The 17,922-nt window shown below is 46.9% G+C and overlaps 1 protein-coding gene across 2 annotated transcripts; it reads right to left on the reverse strand.

Moving 5' to 3' along the window:
* Window positions 1-6,431: 6,431 nt before the first annotated feature.
* LOC133348579 (dual specificity tyrosine-phosphorylation-regulated kinase 4-like) lies at window positions 6,432-17,840 on the reverse strand. 2 transcript variants are annotated; one of them, XM_061561477.1, is made up of 11 exons: window positions 17,077-17,840; window positions 15,982-16,460; window positions 15,732-15,902; window positions 11,638-11,774; window positions 11,098-11,223; window positions 10,640-10,775; window positions 9,698-9,779; window positions 9,135-9,307; window positions 8,641-8,701; window positions 8,337-8,454; window positions 6,432-7,673 (listed from the first exon to the last, which is right to left on the reverse strand). In XM_061561477.1, the coding sequence occupies exons 4-11, from the start codon at window positions 11,772-11,774 to the stop codon at window positions 6,692-6,694; spliced, it is 1,815 nt and encodes a 604-aa protein (XP_061417461.1). In that variant the 5' UTR covers window positions 15,732-15,902; window positions 15,982-16,460; window positions 17,077-17,840; the 3' UTR covers window positions 6,432-6,691. The 2 variants fall into 2 exon arrangements, with proteins under 2 accessions (XP_061417461.1, XP_061417460.1); XM_061561476.1 differs by having other exon boundaries at window positions 15,982-17,840.
* Window positions 17,841-17,922: the final 82 nt, after the last annotated feature.

Genomic DNA, 17,922 nt, shown 5'->3' on the forward strand with positions numbered 1-17,922 from the left:
CCCCCCCCCCCCTAATGAAATATCTTCGCCAGTAACAAACATTTAGGCTGGCATGCCTACGATCCATCCTGGGTTTAACCAGGCTGGATTGTGTGAATACCACAGAGCTCGACGAAGTCCATCGGTGAGCTCCAGCAGGCAAGGCTGCATTGGCTGGGTTATGGAGTCTGCATGTACAGCCACCGCATGCCTAAATAGCTTTTGTTCAGCCAGATAGAGAGGGGCTAAATGGACGTGGCAGGGGCTAGAGAAGAGATGGAATTATGTGGTACAGAAGGATGTAGAGCTAAGTGTACTTACCGATGACTGGTACCAGCGATGTCAAGATCGGCCTCTGTGCAGGAGGCTTGTGAAGGACACTACTGGGCAGTTGGAGGCAGTCGCCCTTCAGCATGAACGGAAGGCGGAGGAGCGACGCTCACAAAACCGAGCAAGCGCCAGGCGGCTAAAACACAGCAGGTGGGCACAGTTTGGTGCACAGGTGGTGCATCGGCCCGTCACCTCACTTTAAAGTGCACATCGCCTGGCACAAGCACCGTGGTGATGTCACCGCCACTTAGTGGCGAATGGAGGTTGTTGGACGTCTTTCGCACCGTCTGTATCCAACCGTGCTAATCGGGGATGCGGGGGAAGGACAAACAACACAATTTGTTTTTAAGAAATTAGTGTTTAATCTAGATTTAAAAGTGCATAGCTCCAGTGGTTTCCTAATATCGTAAGGAAAGCATATGAAAGCGCACGATGCAGTTACCGTCTGTTTTTTGATGGCTCGCCAAAAGTCACTGCGAGGATGGCCAAGATTCGCGTGATGGTTTATGTGCCTTGACGAGCTCAGCAAGGTATTGTGGTTAATTTGTGGCCAGCACTTTGTGTATTATTAATGAGTGCGACCATATCTATTTTCTCGACAACCGGAAGCCAATACAACTCGGCATGCACTTGGACGGGCATAGTTGGATTTCGCAGTACCCATCACGACCCGTTCAAAATAATCTTATACACGCTGCAGCTTGGTAATGTTTTTGCCAGATGTTCCATCGAGTCTTGAGTTGTATTAATCGAGCCTTGTGGATACTATAGTAAACGCCAAAGTGTTGACTATAATACAGTTTTTTTTGGTTGGATCGCGTGAATATATACATGTGTTGTTAAACCCGCCACCACCCGACAGCCAATTGAATTAGTAAGGTTTGTCACGTCAACAGAATATGCCAATTCGTTACACATTGACATATTTATACGATCTAACCTAACAACAAGTAAACCCGTAAAAACAAAGTTTTTCACTATAAATCCTTTATATGCGTGACGGCTAGAGTCTTCTCGTCCTCTGGCTTGAGATGGCTGCCACTTATGGGTCAGATGATTGTCTGCCAGTATTAAGCAATTGGTAATTAAATATTTAAATTGTTTTCCCTGAACAGTGTAAAATTTTGGAAAAAAATTTTCACGAACATTAATTGTCACACACAACGAGTCTGTGTGGAAAATGTCAGCTCGATTGGATCACGGGAAGTGGGTTAAAAAACGACCGAAAGATTTGCACGGTCCTAAGCAAGCAAGCACGCAAGCAAGCAAGCAAGCGAACTTAATATAAAGGATTTAAAAAAAACCTGTATTATGGATGATGTTGGTCACGAAAGTCTACATGTGAAACTATTGGCTATGTCACGTGGTCGAATGTGTCGCAGTGCCCTGTTAGCGCGCAACACCCCGAACCAGTCAACCTGAGTTCGATGCCCACTTGGGACCGACATCGGTGACGAATATTCTAAACAGTCTTGGGCCTCACCTCGGTCGACTCAGCCTCAAATGTGTATCTGGTGCGGTGTTTAAACATCTGCTTTGGGGAGGCAAAGGTGGTCGGGCGTGGTGCGGAGACCCACCCTGTTGTGTGTCATGTTGGCCTTATTAGTTGCTCGCTAACAGCACTTCCCCCAACAGTCTATTCAGGCTGTACTGGGGTGTTTTTCTTAGTGAGTCGTTCACCCCAACAGTCTTATGGCCGACTCTTACTCCACCACACACAATCTACCTATGAACTAACTGTGGTGGACCAATTTATTCTGCAAGGTGGACAGGAGGGGGGATTTCAGACATTTGCCCCATGGTTTCATCTGCCACACCAGGATCTCGAATTGATCTAGTGACCTCTGGGATTGCAGATCCAGTGTGCTACACACATTACACCATGAAATATCCCTTCGTTGGTCTAGTTAAAAAGGTCAATATATTATTTGTTTATTGCTCGAGGCCTTAATATAAATATTTTTGAGGGGTGGGAAAACTGTCCCGATCGAGAGAGAGTAGTGGATTTGCTTACAAAGATAGGCATGTAACTTGCTCACTGGCGGAGTCAGTGGGGGGGGGGGGGGGGGGTGACACGTGCCTCCCCCTCCCCAATTATCCGATCGAAATCCCCAATTTCGATCGGATCATTGGGGTTTATTAGTAATAAATCGGCATTTTGCGACCGCCACTGCCACTGTGGAGCATATTATTACGTGCCAGGGACTCTATGAGATGATAGGACAATTGTCTGAATCCATAATTGGCAATAAGTAACGGCAAAGCGGTTATAAGTGACTCACAGAATTGTGCGCAGTTGCGTATACAGCACACACGACTTCCCTGAAGGCATTCACCTTCAGCGAGCGCGATGCCGATCACACAACACGGTTCGAATTCGGCCCTCGGTCGATGGCTGCGCCATCGCCGCACACGCGTCGTTTTAACGACAAATTTATATATTTACACGATCTAACCCAAAAAAAACTATATTATGGACCTCATCAACAGTGGGGTTCAGTCTGCATATGGGTGGCCAAATTCCGGTACAAAGTGGAAGAGATTAGCACGCCGAGTAATAGCAGCTGCGGCAGGTTCGTCGTCATTAGCTGGTTCCATCCAGGGGGTAGAGGTACGGGTCTTGGTTGACACGGTGCCTCGGCTACTATTATCTCGGACGTGATTTACAATTTGTTACCATTAACGAACCGTTGTGTCAGGCTGGTTGTGATTGCGTGTGTTGCAGCTAACGAGAGGAGCATGGCAATTGCGGGGTAAATAGAGGCATGTATCAGAATATGTGAGATCGAAATGTCGGGGCCTGTTATGATTTCGAAAATACTGGCGGTGCCTTGCCTCTTGGATACGGATTTCTTGAGCATGATGTCCCTAAAAATTTTAACCTATCAAGAATGTGTCGAGATGCCATCAGGACAGCGCTTATTCTTTTTGGATTCTCTGCGCAGGAAGACATTCGCGAACGTTACTGTTCAATGTTCATGCCTTGGTGAAATAATCTTTAGAGATTCCGCCTGGTACGCAAATTCTGGTCCCGTTGTGATACCGCAAACGGCTGCAGTTAGCTGATCTCCAGGCGGGAGTCCTCTTAACACTATCCAACATGGCGATCCGTGGGCTTACGCTGGTGGGTGCTCAAACAACCCTCCGAATGGATCAAGAGCCATTTTTACAGGTCTTAAACATAGGAGTGGAAACAGCTGTCGTCCAGGCAGGTACGGTTATGGCTCACGCGATGGTTGCGTATTGTGAGGCTGTCAACTTCACTGAAGGGGAGGTCGTAGGTGCGGTGGATCAGGGAGGTCAGTTTGATGGGACATAGTTGGAAAAATTGTTCGCAGAAAATTTTAATTTATCCCGAGAGCAACAGATCGAGTTGGGGGCGTTGCTGCGGGAATTTGCTGATATCTTCAGCCAAAGTAAATTTTATATTGGCCATACCTCATTGCTACAACACTGCATATTAGGCAGAACTGATATCGCATGAGTCCAAGGGAAAAATAACATGTACAGCAGGCAGTGGCGTAGCTAGGAACTATAAAATTGGCGCCCCCCCCCCGTTTAATCACATACCAAAATGTAATTACATGACATGTAGGCTGTGTGTGGCAGAATATATATCAACTTTTAGGTTGAGGTGTAGATTTGTGCAGTAGTTTCAGGCTGCTGCGCCCGCCGCGATAAGTTATAATGTAACGTTGTAAGCCTCATTTTGGCGCCCCTTTACCTTGGCGCCCGGGGACATATGTACCCCCCTGCCCCCCCCCCCCCCCCCAGCTACGCCTCTGACAGCAGGCGGTGGAGGAGATGTTGGCTGCTTACATTATTTCTCCCTCAACCAGCCCCTGGGGTGCCCCCTAGTGTTAGTTAAAAAAACAGAATGGAAGCCTGCGGTTTTGCATCGATTTTTGGAAGTTGAATAAGGTTTCAGTGGCAGATGCAAATTCGCTTCCATGAATGGACGATTCGCTGGACGCGTTATCGGGTGCACGTTTTTTTTCAACACTTAATTTGTTATCAGGGTTTTGGCAGCTACCCCTGGACGAGGCTTCCAAACCAATGACTGCATTTCGAACACCCCAGGGACTATACCAAGTTTAACTGTCTCCCCATGGGATTGCACTCGGCGCCAGCCACATTCCAGAGACTTATGGAATTGGTCCTGGCGGGCCTGCAATAGGACTCGCGCCTCATTTACCTCGACGACATAATTGTGTTTGGATGCACTTGTGAGGAGCATTTACAGCAGTTGCGTTCGGTGTTCTCCAGGGTGCGGTCAGCTAATCTCAAATTGAAACCTGCGAAGTGCCATTTGCTACAAATCTCGGTACGATATTTGGGTCACATCGTGAGCACTACCGGAATAGCCATGGTCCCGGACAAAACGCCGTGTGTACGCGATTGGCCAACCCCTCAAATCGGTGGATGAATTGCGCAGTTTTGTCGAGTTTGTATCCTATTACCGACGGTTCATTCCACAGTTTGTGACAATTGCAAAACCTCTCCGTGCTTTGACCGCTAAGAACCAAAAGTTTAGATGGGGGGAGGAGGAAGAGGCTGCGTTCGTTGTGCTGCATGATCTCCTTTCCAACGCGCCTCCCCTTGACTATACAGATTTCTCCCTGCTATTCATATTGGACACAGATGCTAGTGACACAGGCATAGGGACTGTCCTATCGCAGCTAAAGAACGGGGTGGAAAGAGTGGTTGCGTATGGCAGCCACGTCCTGTCCACTGCATAGCAATGATACTGTGTGCCCTGTAGGGAACTTTTGGCCATGGTGTACTTTATACAGCAATTTAGGCTTTATCTTTATGGCAAGGACTTTGTAGTCCTCACGGACCATGCAGTATTCCAGTTCTTTCTAAAAGTTGACCAGCCTTCCGGCCAGCTTTCATGCTGGCTGGAAAAACGCCAAAAGTACTCATTCCGGGTAATTGACGGAAAGGTCTGCGGCACTCTAATGCGGACGCATTGTCCCGCTTGCCGCTGAGTGAACGTTGTGCATGTTCATCGGGCGCGGGCCACCAAAGCTCGGGGCAATGTTGAGTGATGCAGAACCGCCCAAGGTGGTCACACCGGGGGACAACATGTTGGGTCTCACGCAGGCCAAGTGGGGGCGGCTGCAGGTAGGGGATGTGCCATTGTTGAGCTTGCGGCGCCGCGCTGAGTTGTGTGTGGGTGATATGTGCACCGGGCTATGCCTTCGGCAATGTATTGGTAATTGTCATTATCCATCGGGTTGGTTTGGATCACTTGCAGTGCGTTGTTATGCTAAGCACATCGGGATCATAATCTCCTCTCATTGCGGATTGTTCTGCGCTAATCACATAGTTGATTTTAAAAAAGTATTAGCCAGGACGACTATCTTTTTTATAAGGGGGGGGGGGTGTGATGTAGAGCGCGACCACAAGGGGAAATATCTGGGCCAAGGGTCAGAGAGGGGATCCATCTGGGAGTTCCCAAAACCAGCTGGAGAGTTCGAGAAAGGGGGCGTGGCCAGAGCGGAGCCACGGCCACGCTGGGAGGATATAAAGGAGCGAGGAACGGGGTTCTGGGCTGTCGTGGGGGGTCGGAGTCCTGGTCGTCGTCGCTGTTATCTTCGTCGTCGCTGTCATCGCTTCGTCGTCATCGTCGCTAGATAGTCAGCCAGCTATCTAGTCAAGTCGGCGCCATCAAGCTAGACTGTCAGCGTTTTATCTCGTACTACCGAGTCGTAGTCGTGTGAGTGTGAGGAAATAAAGGAGAAGCCTCTACAGTTTATGTCTCCAGAGTCGTTCAACTACATACTTAACAATATTAAAACATTTAATTCCCACTCACAACCAACATCAGTGACGATAATCTGAATGGGTCCTGGGCCTCCCTTAGGTCAACTCGGCCTCAAATGAGTACCTGGTGCAGTGTGTGTAATCATCGCTACTGGTGAGTCAAAGGCGGCCTTCATAAGCGCTGTGAAGGCAGGCTATACGGGAGATCGTTGTCGTGTGTGTCTTTGTGTGCGTGTGCTTGCGTGCCCCCTCGTGTGTGTGCAATTGTTGGGATTCATTATGCGACTTCCGACAAGCAAGCCAGCATCACCGGGAATCAAGGCAATTGAAGTTAAAACTGATTTTTCTTTCTATTTACCAACATTTATTTGGTATGTTATGTACAATATAGTATTTATTACAATATAACATGCAAATGTACAATGTACTATGAGATTAACAATATTTTCCTTTTTAAAACAGTAAATTTTTTTACAGCAATGAGTTATGTCCATTTAAATATAATACATTTTTGACGACCGACTGATAAACCGTTCGACTTATGAACAGGTCCCAGGAATAAAACCTGTTTATAAGTTGAGGGCTGCCCATATATTTTACAATATTAAAACATTTACTCCCCCTCACCACTTCTCCCACAACCACAGACCAACTTAAAAAGAGCGCGTCCGAACCGATGCAATCTCTTGCGGATGGTTAGTGATTTGAATTTGGGGACCTGCATTATTTCTGCACTGTCCATGTCACTCTGCACCATGGCTTGCTTTTGTTCAGCATCGTGAGGCTTAGAGTCTGCCTTAACCGTGCTCTCGGACTCCAGGATAGGGTTAACAGTGTCGTCTGCGTTTATAGGCAGAGACAATATGGAGCCCATGCTTGTCTCGGCTCCATTTTGGGTCGTCTCATCGATTGCCTCAATTGAAATGAGAATTTCCTCAAAATCCAGAGGCTTGATGTCCACATCAATTCTGGTCTCCGACTCTGGAAGGGGGTCAGCAATTGATGCTGTATGAGACACAGCAGTGTTCAAATCTTCCACCTGAATGCTGCATTTTGTGGTGGATATTGAGCTAGTGGCTGTAGGCATCTCCACATCCAAATTGGTTCCGATGCTTAATGCAACAGAAGCAGAAGCCAGGAAGGTGTCAGTCCTTGGTTGAATGAAGGGGACTGGAATGGCAGATGGAGATGGAAGAAAAATGGCAGTGGACACCTCAGTGGCCAAAATGGATATTTCCACTCCGGAAGAGCTGCTGCAAAATGATGCGACTGGAATTTGGCCAGGAGAAGGAAGTCGTGAAATTGAGGGAAGGTGGCAAGGTGCTGGAGCCGGGATGGAGAAGTTATTAGGGTTCGAATCCAGCCAGCATAATTTGTAGGGGTCCATTGTCTTGAAAGGGATGTTGTTGGGGTCCAGAGTTGGGAAGTGGAAGTTGCAGAGGTCCAGAATCGGAAAGGCCATGGTTGACGGAGCCAGGTGGGAGTTGATCTTGCATGCTGGTGCCTGGTGAAATCCAGGTGGTAGAGCTGGGGCTGCACTCATCCATGGTTGCTTGAGAGCACTTTCCGGAGTCAGGCGGTCATCTGGGTTCCAGCTGAAAATAAAGAGACAAGTACCGATGAGAAGATCAGCAAAATATACGTACACATATTACACATTATAGTGATACAATAAACGTACATCCACTTGATAAAGCATCTAAGGGTTTGCAGGTGAGTGAAGTTAGGAATGGTAAGTCCACGCTCAAAGTGTGCTTACACAACGTGTTATCGCTAAAATACAGTTCTTCCATTCGGGAACGGGCTTTCTGAGCAGTTCATGACAAACAACTTTATTCAGCTGCGTGGCTGAGCATTATGGGAATTCTAGGTATATGCGCGGAATAATATAATGATATAGTAGGTGGTGGCATACCCTCACAGTTTTTTTTTCTTGCCATGGGATGACTGCAGGCTAATTTTATTGTGAAAATGTGCAAATGTGCATGATTTTTATTTGTTTATCTCTGTAATGTGTAAACTGGTAATTCATCGATAAATGCATTTTTTTATTAATGCAGAACTTTTCATAAAAGCATCAACTAGCGCATTAAATGAGGATACAGTACTGCATTTGCCCTTTCATTCTTGACCTAGTTCCTTCTGCAGAGAGATGCAAGATAGCTATACTTTGCAAAGGGGATGCATATTCCCTTATGATCTAGAAATTGACTGGAGTTTGTTACAGTTGAGAGAAACTCAAAGAGTGGGATACTCACCATAGGATGGAGCTGATGAAGTCCAGGAACAATGGGTCTCTCGTTTTCAGAAACTCCTTGAGCGGGCAACACTGAGGGGTCTCCTGCAGACATTCCTCGGTGAGTTGCCCAAAGAAGTCTGCAGTGGGTACAATCGCAAACGATGTCATGCATTAGAATATTATTCATGTGTACAAGGCTGTGATGTACAATTAAGTATGTGAAGGACGTGGGGAAACAACTCAACTTTCACGTCATTGTGCAGCCAGATGAGTGATGTTATAACACCTAATCGCATATTGAAAATATAATTTGCAATACTCACTGAAATACCGATGACCATGTGGTGCAGCGTGCAGCATCTCTAAGGGTGGTGTTCCCACAATCTGAAAATAAACGATACATTTGCTCTTATGTCACTGGATAGTTGGAAGGCGTTTTCTGTACGGACTTACATACATATCCCATTGATTCAATTATTCATTATTGAGTAATCACTTGAATTCACGTAAAATGAAGCTGTTTAAAATTGTATGTGTACTCAAAGTCAAATGAGCATCGAGGCTGCAGCCCTGAGTCAGTGGTAAAACTCCATTCATGTCACCGGTGAATCTATCTCTATGACGACCAATGTCGACTTCACTAAAAAGTAGTACTCATTTGATCGACACTCTAGGGCTGAATAAACCCCAACCAGATTTGAACTCACAATCTTTTGCCGAACCAACATACAACAGCAACAGCCAGTCAAACACGGAACACTGATATCCGTACTTACATCGCAGTTAAATAAATAAAAAATTAGAAAATTTATGTTACCTTTGTGATGCCAGGGATCTCCTGAATCTTGCTGCGTATTGACAGCAGTCGTTTTCCGACAGATATCTCAGCTAGTATGCACCCGGCAGCCCACATGTCAATTGATGTTCCAAACGGCTGGCCCAGCAAGACTTCGGGAGCCTTGTATCCGGGCGTACCAAAGCAACGATCGGCTGGAGAAAAATAAAAATACAATATTGCTTAGGTGGCCTGTAGGAGTCACAGTTTTACTAAAAGAATCTCCAATGTGTTCGCACCCTGTCCTGCATGATATGTGACAGGACGTTATTTTACACGGAAGTGAACATTCCCAATGCACGGTTGTTAAATGGAGGTCGTAAGGAGTTGTGAGCATTCTCTTAATACCTCGTGTGGAGCTACCATGCACAGGCATCACTGCGTGAATTCTTGTAATATCTCCTATATTAACTTCACATCAGCATCGTTCACGCAATTTGCATGAACAACGCAATATAAAACACAAAATTATTCCAGATAACAGGATCTGTTGGAAGATTTAGAAATGCGATGATGTGTATAAATGTATATAAAGTGTAACTTACGAAGTTCATATTCAAAAAAACTTCCTCCGAAGTCGGCCAATCGGATGGCTGCCGTCTGGTGATCTTTCACCAAGATGTTTTCCTGAAAGAATTAAGAAAACGGATGCATTTACATGTTTTGTATTTAACTAAATGAGAGTCCATTAAGATGATCACTGTCTGTATGGAAGAATGGCGTCCATTTTGTGCACTGTCCATCTAACGTTATACGTGTAAATGCATTGTTTCTCGAGTCGGAAGCAGGGGGATCAATAACTCTCATAAAGATGATCCAATACAAAATCTTGCACTGAAGCTGTTCATGAAAACGAAACACTTATTATGAGAAGAATTGACATGGCGACGCTTCTCATCGGCGTGAACTGGAGTTGTTCCGCAATGCAGAATGGTAACAAAAAAACTGAATAATTACGTACAGGAAGGAAAATAGGGTCACGGATAATTGGTGTTCCTGTGGACTCTACAGTTACCATGGATAATAGGAGTCATAGGTAATATGATCACGGATAAGAGCTCTTCTGTATGAGGCAGCTGTGATGGGAATTAAAATGGCCACCACGTGGCAAAGAGCTACAGGTGCATGAGGCGCATACACTGCGAGATCTGTTTCAAAAATAACCGTAGACGGACCGCCCTGCAATTATTTGCTCACTTAAATGGTCTTATACACAGCCAAATGTCTCGGAAGTGGTCGGAGTACCCACACTTTACCCCACCACTTCTGACGTTGTGATGAACTGCGGTGGGTGTATAGAGGTGGTGGGTGGGTGGTTGGAGAGTTGCGATTTCAGAACCTGTCCACTGTTGTAATTGCCAAGCCGGGAGATCAAATTGAATCGATTCCCTCTGGGTTTAACGTCTAGTGTGCTATCCATTACACCGTGGCAGCGTCCCTTAGACCTGCTTAATTCCTCTAAAATAAATGTTATGATAAACCCTTACCAGTTTGAGGTCCCCATGGACTACGCCGTTCTTCTTCAGGAAGGCCAGCGCTTCCATCAGGGACTGGGCATATCTCTTGACGGAGGACAGAGTAAATGCTCCGTTCGCTTTCAGAACGTCAAAGAGGCTGCCCGCGCTGACAAGGGAAAATGTACAACACACACAGTGCAACATGGTTAAACACAGCATCAAGCACAAAGGCACCAACACATCCACACATGCACGGCAAGTCCTAGAACACTAAAGGTGAGGTAAGATATTCGAGGTGTAACAATGCATGGAATACGTGCTGACTGCAGATAGCTTTTTTTTTACAAACTGGTTATGAAATGGTTAATGCAGCTGTTTCTTAACAATGCAGTATAGCATAGCTTACTTATTGAGCACTGATCTAGATTAAGCAGCTTCCAAGCTTGTAGTTGTACGTGCCACGATTGTAATGGACTTGATGTTCTTACCTGATGTAGTCCAACACGAGATAATGGTAATCTCCGACGACGAAGTTTTCCTCAAGCCGGAGGATACTATTGTGTCTCAACATCTTGAGGAAGCCAGCCTCGTTATATGCTTCCTCGTCCGTGATGCTGCGTGAAGAAATACAAACACTTCTGAGAATTTCAATTTAAAGGTTTCGTGACTGCAGGGATTCATATTCTTGGTTCTTCTTTCGGTAAAGTCACGTAGAAGGGAAATAATAAAATAAAATAAAAATATCTCACGACGTTTCCATTGCAACACAAGCAATCATCATCAGGTGTGAAAACCACAGCAAGGAAATTTCTTGCTGTGAATTTTATTTTTTTAAATTTTATTATTTCCCTTCTACGTGACTTTACCGAAAGAACCAAGAATATACTTCTGAGAATGTCGGAAATAGGATCATCATTAAAATATAATTATTCTTGCCTCTTGTCTCGGTAGGCACACGTGAGTTTGTGTTGCAGGAACACTTTTCAATGAAGATTGTGAAGCACGTCATGACTTGGTCTCTCTCTCACCTTAATGTGATGTCAATCTTCTTGAGGGCCATCTCCTTGCAGTTCCTGTGGTCCCAGCATTTGAAAACCTCGCCAAATGTTCCTTCACCCAGTTTTTCCAAAACCGCATAGCGATTGCTGAGGAGATTTATTGCCATCTGGTCAAGTGGGAGTGGTGAAGAAGAGTGCGAGCAATCAGTACGGTAGCTTCCTAACCCCTCATTACTCTTTAGATTGAAATCAGTTTCAATTAAAAATCCACATGGGGTTAACTCAAACCGGCATGCCCCCTGGGTTCATTTAATAGGTTCCACTTTTTCAGTCTACATAGGTTGTCTCATGGAGATACTGGTCCTGGCCAGAGGAATGTGGATTTGAATACACTTGCTAAAGGCCACGAGTGGAGGTCTGTGAGTTTTTTTGTGAACACACACTTGGTATGATTTACCTGAATCAAGGCTCATTAACGGGTTATGACTTCAAATTGGCCAAATAGGTGCTCAAATGGTGGTGAACAATTGTTGCATCCAGTCTCTTCAATTGTAAGCAAGTACAGCCATGCAAATTGCTTGCTCATATAGCTTATGGTGAAAGGGGCTCCACGGGAGGGATCTCTATCGAGTAGTCTATCTGCTCTTTCCCGCTAATGAGACGTATTGATAGAGGTGGGAGTCGCCACATTCTACCACATCACACACAACATGCTGCCAAACTATGACCTGTGGTGTAACATTTTCACTGCTGGGTGAAACTTAAATACACCCAAAGGGAGGGCATCCGTGGAGATGGAGCAATGAAATCAGATCGTTTTTAGATACTAGATGGATTTTTGCATCGAAGGACTTGTGGGAGATGGTAAAGGCTTATCAAGCCTTCATCCACCAGTGACATGATCATGTCTGATGATAGCCTTTATTTCCTGCTTGCATACACAACATTTATTTTCCTTATCTACTTCTCTCATATCGCTAAATAGGTATCTTAAGTTTGGATATTTTGTCAACTCTCTTTTTAGTTATTTATTGCCTATATATCTCATTCATGCTATGTCTCTTGTCTACAACTCGTATGTAGGATCCTTACACCTCTAAATCTTATTTGTATCTCGTTTATCTATTTTTACGACTTAATTTTGTCTGTATCTCATATCATATCCCGACATGTCTTTCTCTTGTTTGTGTCTAATTTCATCTCACTGCATCACCTATGTAGGTGTGATGCATACGTGATGAAGCTAAAGCACAGGCATAGGTATGCAGTACAGACAGGACATGAATACGTCTGTCCACCATCTCCACCCCTCAGTTTTCTTTTCCCCTCTTCGCCATCCCAGTTATTTCAACCAGGAAAGCATCACTGACTTTTTCTCAGGATTGTGCTGCTGCATTGGGATGTTTGAGCAAATTCCATGAATGAGAGTTTTGCTTCGTATTGGAATGAAACCAGAGAATCGAGAGAAAAAACACATCGTGGAGATAACATTTACAAGCTCCACACTGATGAGTTAATTCCCCGAGTCTCTGAACCAAACTCTGTCCGGCGTTCCTATCTACTGGCAAAGCGCAGACCTCCCGTGCATGTATGTGCCCGTGCATATTTCAAATTACGGTCTATATAATTTGCCATATTTTCATTAAAAAAAACCTTTAGTTTAGTTTTAATTTATTTATTTTGAGTGATTTCTTATCTTTCCTATACTTTGCACTCCGATCGTTGTTTTTGCACCACGTGTTGATGTAACTTTCTGACCCGCCCCTACTGGACATCTGTGAAAAAGAGCTTCATAGCTCATCGGATTTCTCCAGCATAAATAAAGATTCTGATATCTTTGATTTGAAGCTTTCGTGACTGCAGGAATCCATACTCTTTTGTTCTTTCTGTAAAGTCACGTAGGTATAAAATGTAATAAAAGAAAACACGACGTTTCGGTCGCAACACAAGTGGCCGTCTTCAGGTGAGAAAAATAATCTGCTGTTGTGGTTTTATATAGGCACGGGAGGGGAAGGATGGCTCCCCCCCCCCGTGCCTAACCCCTACAGCCAAACTCCTCCTCCCCCCCCCGTGCCTCACTCCTACAGCCAAACTCCTCCCCCCCCCGTGCCTCACTCCTACAGCCAAACTCCACCTCCCCCCCGTGCCTCACTCCTACAGCCAAACTCCACCTCCCCCCCCCCGTGCCTCACTCCTACAGCCAAACTCCTCCCCCCCCCCGTGCCTCACTCCTACAGCCAAACTCCACCTCCCCCCCCCCCCCGTGCCTCACTCCTACAGCCAAACTCCTCCTCCCCCCCCCCCCCGTGCCTAACCCCTACAGCCAAACTGCTCCTCCCCCCCCCCCCGTGTCTAACCCCTACAGCCAAACTCCTCCTCCCCCCCCCCTGTGCCTAACTCCTACAGCCAAACTCCACCTCCCCCCCCCCGTGCCTAACTCCTACAGCCAAACTCCTCCTCCCCCCCCCCCCCGTGTCTAACCCCTACAGCCAAACTCCTCCTCCCCCCCCCCCGTGCCTAACTCCTACAGCCAAACTCCACCTCCCCCCCCCCGTGCCTAACCCCTACAGCCAAACTCCTCCCTCCCCCCCCCCCCGTGCCTAACCCCTACAGCCAAACTCCTCCCTCCCCCCCCCGTGCCTAACCCCTACAGCCAAACTCCTCCCCCCCCCGTGTCTAACCCCTACAGCCAAACTCCTCCCCCCCCCTTCCCGTGCCTAACCCCTACAGCCAAACTCCTCCCTCCCCCCCCCCCCGTGCCTAACTCCTACAGCCAAACCCCCCCCCCTCCCGTGCCTAACCCCTACAGCCAAACTCCTCCCTCCCCCCCCCGTGCCTAACCCCTACAGCCAAACTCCTCCCTCCCCCCCCCGTGCCTAACCCCTACAGCCAAACTCCTCCCCCCCCCCCCGTGTCTAACCCCTACAGCCAAACTCCTCCCTCCCCCCCCCCGTGCCTAACTCCTACAGCCAAACCCCCCCCCTCCCGTGCCTAACCCCTACAGCCAAACTCCACCCCCCCCCCCCGTGTCTAACCCCTACAGCCAAACTCCCCCCCCCCCCGTGCCTAACCCCTACAGCCAAACTCCCCCCCCCGTGCCTAACCCCTACAGCCAAACTCCTCCTCCCCCCCCCCCCCCGTGCCTAACCCCTACAGCCAAATTCTTCCCCCCCCCCGCCCCGTGCCTAACCCCTACAGCCAAACTCCCCCCCCCCGTGCCTAACCCCTACAGCCAAACTCCTCCTCCCCCCCCTCCCCCCCGTGCCTAACCCCTACAGCCAAACTCCTCCTCCCCCCCCCCCGTGCCTAACCCCTACAGCCAAACTCCTCCCCCCCCCCGTGCCTAACCCCTACAGCCAAACCCCCCCCCCCCCCCGTGCCTAACCCCTACAGCCAAACTCCTCCCCCCCCCCCCGTGCCTAACTTCTACAGCCAAACTCCTCCCCCCCCCCCCCCCCGTGCGTAACCCCTACAGCCAAACTCCTCCCCCCCCCCCCCCCCGGTGCCTAACTCCTACAGCCAAACTCCTCCTCCCCCCCGTGCCTAACCCCTACAGCCAAACTCCTCCTCCCCCCCCGTGCCTAACCCCTACAGCCAAACTCCTCCCCCCTCCCCCGTGCCTAACCCCTACAGCCAAACTCCTCCTCCCCCCCCCGTGCCTAACCCCTACAGCCAAACTCCTCCTACCCCCCCCGTGCCTAACCCCTACAGCCAAACTCCCCCCCCCCCCCGTGCCTAACCCCTACAGCCAAACTCCTCCTAACCCCCCCCCCGTGCCTAACTCCTACAGCCAAACTCCTCCTCCCCCCGTGCCTAACTCCTACAGCCAAACTCCTCCTCTCCCCCCCCCCCCCGTGCCTAACTCCTACAACCATACTCCTCCTCCCCCCCCGTGCCTAACCCCTACAGCCAAACTCCCCCCCCCCCCCCCCGTGCCTAACTCCTACAGCCAAACTCCTCCGTCACCCCCCTCCCGTGCCCATATAAAGCCACAACAGCAGTACATTTTTCTCACCTGAAGACGGCCGCCTGTGTTGCGACCGAAACGTCCGATACTTGTAATTTTTGGTATATATCATAGATTTATGTTTTCCTTAATAAATAAATACATACGATATTATTACCTTGCGTCGAGAAGAAACAATCTCTTGAAGTTTGGGAGACTCGATTTTGCTGCTCGCAGCCGTCGTGGTGGCCCAAACGCTCTCCAGGTTGTCGTCACCAATTTAGGTTTGTGACGTCACATAAAAGTCTCTCGGCCCACGTGACGACGCTCAGCTGCATAGCCCCGCCCCCTTCAGGCCTAGCCACGCCCCTCCAGCTGTAGCCCCGCCCCCTCTCACGCCACTCCCCCAACACGGGCCCCGCCTCTACGGGCACGGCTGTTGTACATTGACGCCCGCGTTCTCTATCCATGTTCCCCAACTCTGTACATTTGTAAATATATACATTGCGAAACATTTCTGAACATAGATTTTAATCTATATAATTCAGTGAATGCATTGTGAACGGAAATATAGCTATTAATATGTATATCCCTGCTAACAGCGTCAGTTATATTTAAAAAAATATATGATGATGCAACTTTTTTGCGAAAATTTAAATTATTGTGTTAGAGTTCTACCAGTGATAATTGATCTAAATTATATGTGCTATGAAGAAGGGCCATTTCGCAGACTCCGTTTTCAGCGGTGTTAATGGCGAGTGTGTAGAGTTTTGTTTCGTGTTCATTTTTGTTTGGTTGTTTTGGCTCTAATTTTTATTTGCTGCACCGTTGTACATGTACATGTTTTCACTTTATCCCTTTTGTCATGTTGGTGACCCAGGTCTTGCGCTCTTCTCACCTGGTGAACCTAAACTCAAACCGAATCAACGAATCGTTATTTCTTTACACATCAATTCGATAGTCACGCCTATATCTTGTTCAACTTTTCCATACCTTCATTGTGTAACTTAATTATGATCCGTCTGAAAAAAAATCCGCCCAAGCTGAATTCTGCTGCGGGGAATTGTATTGTTAAACAAGTTTACGCTTTGTGCACGATTTTTCATGCAAAGCAGTTGTTCTTGCTACTCAAGTGTGTCTGCTTTTGCTTTATTTTACGATACTTAATTCTTCTTGGTTCTTTCGGTAAAGTCACGTAGAAGGTAAATAATAAAATAATAAAAATATAAAACAATACAAATTCTCACGACGTTTCGACTGCAACACAAGCAATCATCATCAGGTGTGAAATCCACAGCAAGATTTTTTTTTTCCCTTCTACGTGACTTTACTGAAAAAACACAAGAATATGAATCCCTGCAGTCACGAAAGATTTAAATCAAAAGATACTTCATTTGTTTTGCCTTTGGATGACCTCCAGATCACTCTTCCAAACGAGACTCAACTTTGCCTCTTGATCGTTCTCCTCTCTCGGTTGCAAGAAACCAACAGCAATGTATTGTTATTTATAGTAACTCGCTTACCTCTTTTGTATTTTACACTCCTATCGGTCTTTGTCATCTATATTTGAAGTTTTCGTGACTGCAGGGATCCATACTCTTTGGTTATTTCGGTAAAGGCACGTAGGTATAAAATAAAATAAATTAAATCACGACGTTTCGATTGCAACACAAGCAATCATCATCAGGTGGGAAAACCACAGCAATATTTGTTTTGCTGAAGTGGGAGAGAGAATTGCCGTGGTAAGAGGTTGGCCCTGTCCCTACTTGCAATCTGTTTAAAAAGAGCTTCATAGATCATCGGATTTAGTTTGTCATTCCCCACGCACCTCCAATTAGCACGATTGGCTACGTACGGTGCGAAATAAGTCCAACATACATACATCATAGACCTGTTAACCTCTCATCAGTACCTACCTTATTACAGACCAATTCATACCTTATTGGTCACCCCGTGCCCTTATACATCTCAATGTTCATCCCTACAAAGTCCCATCACAAGGTAGAAACACAAACAGACCGACATTGTTTTTGCCCGTATTGAAACGGCTGTACGCCGTATGGACCTAAACACTAAATTTACCGGTACTGTACAAGAATACGGGGTAAACCGTATGGGGTTGACAGGTATGATACAATCATCCAGTCTCAACATAGTTAAATATCAGAAGCGTCCGTCACCAGTGGGCAAGTGCCCGCTTCAGCAATTGTTTCTTGCTGTGGTTGTCCCACCTGATGTGTTTCGCCCGAAACGTCGTCATTTAATTTATTTTATTTCATACCTACGTGACTTTACCGAAAGAACCACGAAAACTTCAAATCAAGATTTAATAACGGACTCTGAACTGAAAACTGCCAAATCGAATCGAT

The sequence above is a fragment of the Lethenteron reissneri genome, chromosome 27 (assembly GCF_015708825.2).
Source record: "Lethenteron reissneri isolate LAM-NWPU_2019-01 chromosome 27, ASM1570882v1, whole genome shotgun sequence".
Classification (NCBI taxonomy): Eukaryota; Metazoa; Chordata; class Hyperoartia; order Petromyzontiformes; family Petromyzontidae; genus Lethenteron; species Lethenteron reissneri.